Genomic DNA, 10000 nt, shown 5'->3' on the forward strand with positions numbered 1-10000 from the left:
GGGACCTGACACACACACGAGAGGGACCTGACACACACGAGAGGGACCTGACACACACGAGAGGGACCTGACACACACGAGAGGGACCTGACACACACGAGAGGGACCTGACACACAGGGACCACACACACTGAGAGGGACCTGACACACACACGAGAGGGACCTGACACACACACGAGAGGGACCTGACACACACACGGGAGGGACCTGACACACACAAGAGGGACCTGACACACACAAGAGGGACCTGACACACCACGAAGAGGACCTGACACACACACGAGGGGACCTGACACACACACGAGAGGGACCTGACACACACACGAGAGGGACCTGACACACACACGAGAGGGACCTGACACACACTGACGGGAGGGACCTGACACACACACGAGAGGGACCTGACACACACACGGGAGGGACCTGACACACACACGGGAGGGACCTGACACACACACGGGAGGGACCTGACACACACACAGGAGGGACCTGACACACACACGGGAGGGACCTGACACACACACGGGAGGGACCTGACACACACACGGAGGGACCTGACACACACACGGACCTGACACACACACGGGAGGGACCTGACACACACACGGGAGGGACCTGACACACACACGGAGGGACCTGACACACACACGGGAGGGACCTGACACACACAGAGAGGGGACCTGACACACACACGAGAGGGACCTGACACACACACGAGAGGGACCTGACACACATTAGAGGGACCTGACACACACGAGAGGGACCTGACACACACGAGAGGGACCTGACACACACACGGGAGGGACCTGACACACACACGGGAGGGACCTGACACACACACGAGAGGGACCTGACACACACACGAGAGAGGGACTGACACACACACGAGAGGACCTGACACACACACACTGACACACAGGAGGGACCTGACACACACACGGAGGACCTGACACACACACGAGAGGGACCTGACACACATTAGAGGGACCTGACACACACGGGGAGGAGGGACCTGACACACACGAAGAGGAGGGACCTGACACACACGAGAGGGACCTGACACACACGAGAGGGACCTGACACACACGAGAGGGACCTGACACACATTAGAGGGACCTGACACACATTAGAGGGACCTGACACACACGGGGAGGAGGGACCTGACACACACGGGGAGGAGGGACCTGACACACAGGAGGGCGTGTGACTCGGTGTGTGTTTCAGGACTGGAGGGAGAAATACGTCCACGAGAACTACTCCAAGATCTTCGAGGACGAGAAGAACTTTGTGGAACAGGTTTGAACCTTTAGTCCTGGTTTAGACCTGGTTTAGACCTGGTTTAGACCTGGTTTAGTCCTGGTTTAGTCCTGGTTTAGACCTGGTTTTGGTTTAAGACCTGGTTTAGACCTGGTTTTAGTCCTGGTTTAGTCCTGGTTTAGTCTGGTTAGTCTGGTGGTTTAGACCTGGTTTAGACCTGGTTTAGTCCTGGTTTAGTCCTGGTTTAGACCTGGTTTAGTCCTGGTTAAGTCCTGGTTTAGACCTGGTTTAGACCTGGTTTAGTCCTGGTTTAGTCCTGGTTTAGTCCTGGTTCTGATCTGGTTCTTCTCTGGTTCTCAGCCGTGTCCAGACGTGTTCTGGTTTCCTGCGTTCTCTGACAAAATGTGTGACGACCTGGTGGACACGATGGAGGAACACGGACAGTGGTCAGGAGGCTCACACAAGGTACAAGTACAAGTACAAGTACTGTAGTACTGTAGTACTGTAGTCCCACACTCTGGTTCTGTGAGTACTGCAGATGTATTGTTTTCGTGCTCTCTTTAAAATAATATTTAGAATAAAACTGAAAAACACAAACGTGAGATTCAGTTTTATTCATTTATTTATTTTTACTTCAAACCACAAAAGTCATTTACATAAAGTATAAACTCACACAAAGACACGACACGAGGAGTTTGAGTGTTCTCCCTGTGACAGAGGAGGAGGAGTGTGGGGAGTGTGGAGTGTGAGGAGTGTGAGGAGTGTGGGAAGTGTGAGGAGTGTGGCGAGTGTGGGGAGTGTGAGGAGTGTGAGGAGTGTGGGGAGTGTGAGGAGTGTGAGGAGTGTGGCGAGTGTGGAGGAGTGTGAGGAGTGTGGGGAGTGTGAGTGTGGGGAGTGTGAGGAGTGTGAGGAGTGTGTGTGGGAGTGTGGGAGTGTGAGGAGTGTGGCGAGTGTGAGGAGTGTGGGGAGTGTGGGGAGGAGTGTGGGGAGTGTGGGGAGTGTGAGGAGTGTGGGGAGTGTGAGGAGTGTGGGGAGTGTGGGGAGTGTGGGGAGTGTGAGGAGTGTGGGGAGTGTGAGGAGTGTGGGGAGGAGTGTGGGGAGTGTGGGGAGTGTGAGGAGTGTGGGGAGTGGGGAGTGTGGGGAGTGTGGGGAGTGTGGGGAGTGTGGGGAGTGTGGGAGTGGAGGAGAGTGTGAGGAGTGTGGCGAGTGTGGGGAGTGTGGAGGAGTGTGGGGAGTGTGAGGAGTGTGGGGAGTGTGGGGAGTGTGATGTTTATGTGGTGTTGAAGATGTTTGATGTGGACTGTTTCAGAGGTTCGTACTCAGGTCACTCAGGTCACGTTAATATTGAAGAGTTTGTTTGTTGTGATGTTAAATGTGAGTTTGTTTGTTTCCTGGATCCTGTTTGTGGTTTGTTGTTATTAAAATGCTGCTGGTGCTTCAGGCTCATCGTGTCGTCCTCCTGGTCCAGATCCTGGTCCTGGTCCTGGTCCTGGTCCTGGTCCAGATCCAGGTCCTGGTCCTGGTCCTGGTCCTGGTCCTGGTCCTGGTCCTGTCTCAGGACTTTGATCGACGTCTCTTTGGATTTGTGTTGTGGATTTGGATGTGGGAGTGGACTGAGACTCACTTTGTCTTCTTCCTCTGTCTCTCTGTCTCTCTGTCTCTCTGTCTCTCGGTCTTGGTCTCGGTCTTGGTCTTGGTCTCGGTCTCGGTCTCGGTCTTCGTCAGGACGAGCGTCTGGCCGGAGGATACGAGAACGTCCCGACCGTCGACATCCACATGAACCAGATCGACTTCGAGAAAGAATGGCTCAAATTCCTCAAAGAATATATCACCCCAGTGACGGAGAAACTCTACCCCGGATACTACCCCAAGGTCTGGACTAAACCAGGACTAAACCAGGACTAAACCAGGACTAAACCAGGACTAAACCAGGACTAAACCTGGACTAAACCTGGACTAAACCTGGACTAAACCAGGACTAAACCAGGACTAAACCAGGACTAAACCTGGACTGAACCAGGACTGAACCAGGACTGAACCAGGACTAAACCAGGTCTAAACCAGGTCTAAACCAGGTCTAAACCAGGACTAAACCAGGACTAAACCTGGACTAAACCTGGACTAAACCTGGACTAAACAGGTCTAAACCAGGTCTAAACCAGGTCTAAACCAGGACTAAACCTGGACTAAACCTGGACTAAACCAGGACTAAACCAGGTCTAAACCAGGTCTAAACCAGGACTAAACCAGGTCTAAACCAGGACTAAACCTGGACTAAACCTGGACTAAACCTGGACTAACCTGGACTAAACCAGGACTAAACCTGGACTAAACCTGGACTAAACCTGGACTAAACCAGGACTAAACCAGGACTAAACCAGGACTAAACCAGGACTAAACCCGGATACTACCCTAAGGTCTGGACTGGGACTAAATCAGGACCAGGACTAAGATCAAGACCGGGATCAGGACTAACCCCGGATATTACACATAGGACCGGGACTAAGACCAGGACCAGACCCCAATCTCTGGTCCCACTCTGGTCCTGGTTGTGATCCCGGTTCTGATTCTGGTTGTGATCCCGGTTCTGGTTCTGGTTGTGATCCTGGTCTGGTTCTGGTTCTGGTTGTGATCCCGGTTCTGGTTCTGGTTGTGATCCTGGTCTGGTTCTGGTTGTGATCCTGGTCTGGTTCTGGTTCTGGTTTCAGGCTCACGCTGTGATGAACTTCGTGGTTCGTTATCGTCCGGACGAGCAGCCGTCTCTGCGACCGCATCACGACTCGTCCACGTTCACCATCAACATCGCCCTGAACCGCAAAGGACACGACTACGAGGTGAGAACACAGAGAGAACACGCAAAAACACAGAGAGAACACGCAAAAACACACAGAGAACACGCAAAAACACACAGAGAACACGCAAAAACACACAGAGAACACGCAAAAACACACAGAGAACACGCAAAAACACACAGAGAACACGCAAAAAACACAGAGAGAACACGCAAAAACACACAGAGAACACGAAAAAACACACAGAGAACACGCAAAAACACACAGAGAACACGCAAAAACACACAGAGAACACGCAAAAAACACACAGAGAACACGCAAAAACACAGAGAGAACACGCAAAAACAACACAGAGAACACGCAAAAACACAGAGAACAGAAACACGCAAAAACACAGAGAGAACACGCAAAACACAGAGAGAACACGCAAAAACACACAGAGAACACGCAAAAAACACCACAGAACACGCAAAAACACACAGAGAACACGCAAAAACACACAGAGAACACGCAAAAACACACAGAGAACACGCAAAAACACAGAGAGAACACGCAAAAACACACAGAGAACACGAACAAAAAAAACACAGAGAACACGCAAAAACACAGAGAACACGCAAAAACACACAGAGAACACACGCAAAACACAGAGAGAACACGCAAAAACACAGAGAACACGCAAAAAAACAGAGAACACGCAAAAACACAGAACACGCAAAAAACAGAGAGAACACGCACAGAAAACACAGAGAACACGCAAAAACACAGAGAGAACACGCAAAACAGAGAGAAACGCAAAACACAGAGAAGAACACGCAAAAAACACAGAAACAGCAAAAAACACAGAGAGAACACGCAAAAAACACAGAACACGCAAAAACACGCAAAAAACACAGAGAGAACACGCAAAAAAACACAGAGAGAACACGAAAAAACACACAGCACAACACGCAAAACACACAGAGAACACGCAAAAACAACACAGAGAACACGAACAAAAACACACAGAGAAACACGCAAAAACACACAGAGAAACGCAAAAAACACACAGAGAACACGCAAAAACACACAGAGAAACACGCAAAAACACACACGCAAAAACACAGAGAGAACACGCAAAAACACACAGAGAACACGCAAAAACACACAGAGAACACGCAAAAAACACAGAGAGAACACGAACAAAAAACAGAGAGAACACGCAAAAACACACAGAGAGAACACGCAAAAACACACAGAGAACACGCAAAAACACACAAAAACACACAGAAAAAAACACGCAAAAAAAACACAGAGAACACGCAAAACACACAGAGAACACGCAAAAACACACAGAGAACACGCAAAAACACACAGAGAACACGCAAAAACACACAGAGAACACGCAAAACACACAGAGACACGCAAAAACAACACAGAGACAGAAAACACAGAGAACACAGCAAAACACACAGAGAACACCCAAAAACACACAGAGAACACGCAAAAAAACAGAGAACACGCAAAAAAAAACAGAGAACACGCAAAAACACAGAGAGAACATGCAAAAACACAGAGAACACGCAAAAACACAGAGAGAACATGCAAAAACAGAGAGAACACGCAAAAACACAGAGAACACGCAAAAACACACAGAGAGAACACGCAAACACAGAGAGAACACGCAAAAACACCAGAAGAACACGCAAAAACACAGAGAGAACACGCAAAAAACACACACAGAGAGAACACGCAAAAACACACAGAGAAACGCAAAAACACACAGAGAACACGCAAAAAACACAGAGAACGAAAAACACAGAGAACACGCAAAAAACAAGAGAGACACGCAAAAACAACAGAGAACACGCAAAAACACACAGAGAACACGCAAAACACACAGAGAACACCGAAAAAACACACAGAGAACACGCAAAAACACAGAGAGAACACGCAAAACACAGAGAGAACAGAACACGCAAAACACACAGAGAAACGCAAAAACACACAGAGAACACGCAAAAAACACACAGAGAACACGCAAAAAAACAGAGAACACGCAAAAACACAGAGAGAACATGCAAAAACACAGAGAACACGCAAAACACAGAGAGAACCTGCAAAAACAGAGAGACGAACACGACACACAAGAACACGCAAAAACACACAGAGACACGCAAAAACACACACAGCAAAACACACGAGAACACGCAAAAACACACAGAGAACACGCAAAAACACACAGAGAACAACGCAAAAACACACAGAGAACACGCAAAAACACAGAGAGAACATGAACACAGAGAGAACACGCAAAACACAGAGAGAACACGCAAAAACACACACGCAAACACGAGAGAACACGCAAAACACACACACGCAAAACACACAGAGAACACGCAAAAACACACAGAGAACACGCACACAGAGAGAACACGCAAAAAAACACAGAGAGCAACACAAAAACACACAGAGAACACGCAAAAACACACAGACGAACACCACCACAGAACACGAACACGCAAAAACACAGAGAGAACACGCAAAACACAGAGAACACACAAAAACACACAGAGAACACGCAAAAACACACAGAGAACACGCAAAACCACAGAGAAACGAACGAGAACATGCAAAAACACAGAGAAACGCAAAAACACAGAGAGAACCTGCAAAAAACACGAACAAAGAAACAGAGAAACAGAAGAACACGAAACACGAAAAACACAGAGACACGCAGAAAACACACAGAGAACACGCAAAAACACACAGAGAACAACGCAAAAAACACACAGAGAACACGCAAAAACACACAGAGAACACGCAAAAACACACAGAGAACACGCAAAAAACACAGAGAGAACACGCAAAAACACAGAGAGAACACGCAAAAACACACAGAGAACACGCAAAAACACACAGAGAACACGCAAAAACACACAGAGAACACGCAAAAAACACACAGAGAACACGCAAAAACACAGAGAGAACACGCAAAAAACACAGAGAGAACACGCAACAACACACAGAGAACACGCAAAACACACAGAGAACACGCAAAAACACACAGAGAACACGCAAAAAACACAGAGAACACGCAAAAACACACAGAGAACACGCAAAAACACAGAGAGAACACGCAAAAACACAGAGAGAACACGCAAAAAACACAGAGAACACGCAAAAAACACAGAGAACACGCAAAAACACAGAGAAACACGCAAAAACACACAGAGAACACGCAAAAAACACAGAGAACACGCAAAAAACAAAAAACAGAGAACACGCAAAAACACAGAGAGAACACGCAAAAACACAGAGAAACACGCAAAAACACAGAGAGAACATGCAAAAACAGAGAGAACACGCAAAACACAGAGAGAACAACAAGAAACAGCAAAAACACAGAACACGCAAAAACACAGAACACGCCAAAAAACACAGAAGAAAACACAGAACACGCAAAAACACAGAGAACACGCAAAAACACAGAGAGAACACGCAAAAACAGAGAGAACACGCAAAAACACAGAGAGAACACGCAAAGAACACAGAGAACACGCAAAAACACAGAACACGCAAAAACAGAGAGAACACGCAAAAACAGAGAGAACACGCAAAAACACAGAGAACACGCAAAAACACAGAGAGAACACGCAAAAACACAGAGAGAAACACGCAAAGAACACAGAGAGAACACGCAAAGAACACAGAGAGAACACGCAAAAACACAGAGAGAACATGCAAAAAACACACAGAGAACATGCAAAGAACACAGAGAGAACACGCAAAACACAGAGAGAACATGCAAAGAACACAGAGAGAACACGCAAAAACACGCAACACAGAGAAACGCAAAAACACAGAGAGAACACGCAAAAACACCAGAACACGCAAAAAACACAGAAACACGCAAAGAACACAGAGAGAACATGAACAAAAACACACAGAGAACATGCAAAGAACACAGAGAGAACACGCAAAAACACCAGAGAACATGCAAAGCACAGAGAGAACACGCAAAAACACAGAAGAACATGCAAAGAACAAGCAAAGAACACAGAGAGAACACGCAAAAACACAGAGAGAACATGCAAAAACACACAGAGAACATGCAAAGAACACAGAGAGAACACGCAAAAAACACACAGAGAACACGCAAAAACACACAGAGAACATGCAAAGAACACAGAGAGAACACGCAAAAACACAGAGAACATGCAAAGAACACAGAGAGAACACGCAAAAACACAGAACACGCAAAAACACAGAGAACACGCAAAGAACACAGAGAACACGCAAAGAACACAGAGAGAACACGCAAAGAACACAGCAAGAACACGAGACACACAAGAACACAGAGAGAACACGCAAAAACCCACAAGTATAGTGTAGTGCGTGTGTATTGACGCTGTATGTGTGTATTGACCCTGTGTGTGTGTGTGTGTGTGTATTGACCCTGTGTGTGTGTGTATTGACCCTGTGTGTATTGACCCTGTGTGTGTGTGTATTGACCCTGTGTGTGTATTGACCCTGTGTGTGTGTGTATTGACCCTGTGTGTATTGACCCTGTGTGTCTGTGTATTGACCCTGTGTGTGTATGGACCTGTGTGTATGTGTGTGTATTGACCCTGTGTGTGTATGGACCTGTGTGTATGTGTGTGTATTGACCCTGTGTGTGTATGGACCTGTGTGTATGTGTGTGTATTGACCCTGTGTGTGTATGGACCTGTGTGTATGTGTGTGTATTGACCCTGTGTGTGTATGGACCTGTGTGTTCAGGGCGGCGGCTGCAGGTTCTTGAGGTACGACTGTAAAGTTGAGGCTCCGAGGAAAGGCTGGTCCTTCATGCACCCGGGACGACTGACGCACTATCACGAGGGTCTCCCCGTCACCCGAGGGACCCGCTACATCATGGTCTCCTTCGTCGACCCGTAGACCCCGGGGACACCGGGACACCGGAGACCAGAGACCAGAGACCCCGGAGAGACCCCAGAGACCAAAGACCAAAGACCAGAGACCAGGACCAGGACCAGGACCAGGTCAGAGCCTCAGTCTAACAGAAGTGTCCTGGCGGCGGCGGCGGTCGTGGTCGTCGTCCTCGTTCTTCTCGTATTCGCCGCTGTATCGCAGTAAAACCAAAGAGCCAATCAGGAGCCAGACCCGCCCACTCCACGCTTTAACAACGCTGTCAATCAAACCTGTTGCCGAGGCGAGCGGGACTCAAACCGAGAACCTTCAGATTCGCCCTCGAACAAGCTCGCTTCTGATTGGCTCTTTGGTCGCTGTGATACTCACAGACACACTCCAAACTCCAGACCGGGTCTAAACCGGGACCAGACCGGGTCTAAACCGGGACCAGACCGGGTCTAAACCGGGACCAGACCGGGTCTAAACCGGGACCATCCCTCCAACCAAAACGTGGACTTGGACCTGACCAACGACAGGACTCTTCACTCCCCTCTGGCTCTGATTGCTCCGGTGTCCTGCGCTCTGATTGGTCCGGTGTCCTGCGCTCTGATTGGTCCGGTGTCCTGCGCTCTGATTGGTCCGGTGTCCTGCGCTCTGATTGGTCCGGTGTCCTGCGCTCTGATTGGTCGTCTGGTTTTTTTAAAGACACAAACTCTTTTCTGATGAAACTGTAGAAACTGAAGGTGATTTTTTTTCCTGAAGACGCTGATTTTAGATTTTCGTTTCATTCCGGCTCCTCCTGACTCTGGCTCCTCCACTGGGATCTTGTGGCTCCTCCTCCTCTGGACCTGAGCTGTGACCTGAGCTGTGACCTGAGCTGTGACCTGAGCTGTGACCTGAGCCCCGGGCCTCAGTTTGGTCTGAGATGTTCTTCTGGTTTTACAGGATCCTGTTTTAATTTTTATTTTGTTTGTTTTGTCGTCAGTCGCTCCTGATTGGTCGTGGCTCCTGATTGGTCGTGGCTCCTGATTGGTCGCTGTAGCTGCTGCCCTCAATGAGCT

General features: G+C 48.4%; 1 protein-coding gene across 1 annotated transcript in view; it reads left to right on the forward strand.

Annotated features, from left to right (window-relative positions):
* LOC110174873 (multifunctional procollagen lysine hydroxylase and glycosyltransferase LH3-like) overlaps positions 1 to 10000 on the forward strand; it is a 16710-nt gene that overhangs the window by 6415 nt on the left and 295 nt on the right. Inside the window, exons 8-12 of the mRNA XM_055149935.1 lie at positions 1226 to 1296; positions 1618 to 1722; positions 2983 to 3129; positions 3966 to 4091; positions 8811 to 10000. The exon at positions 8811 to 10000 is cut by the window's right edge and continues 295 nt beyond it. Coding sequence (XP_055005910.1) covers positions 1226 to 1296; positions 1618 to 1722; positions 2983 to 3129; positions 3966 to 4091; positions 8811 to 8966 — 605 coding nt within the window. The 3' untranslated portion in view covers positions 8967 to 10000. The remainder of the gene's footprint in view (positions 1 to 1225; positions 1297 to 1617; positions 1723 to 2982; positions 3130 to 3965; positions 4092 to 8810) is intronic.

Source organism: Boleophthalmus pectinirostris, unplaced genomic scaffold (genome assembly GCF_026225935.1).
Source record: "Boleophthalmus pectinirostris isolate CB_2022bp ecotype Guang Dong unplaced genomic scaffold, ASM2622593v1 HiC_scaffold_14, whole genome shotgun sequence".
NCBI classification, from domain to species: Eukaryota; Metazoa; Chordata; class Actinopteri; order Gobiiformes; family Gobiidae; genus Boleophthalmus; species Boleophthalmus pectinirostris.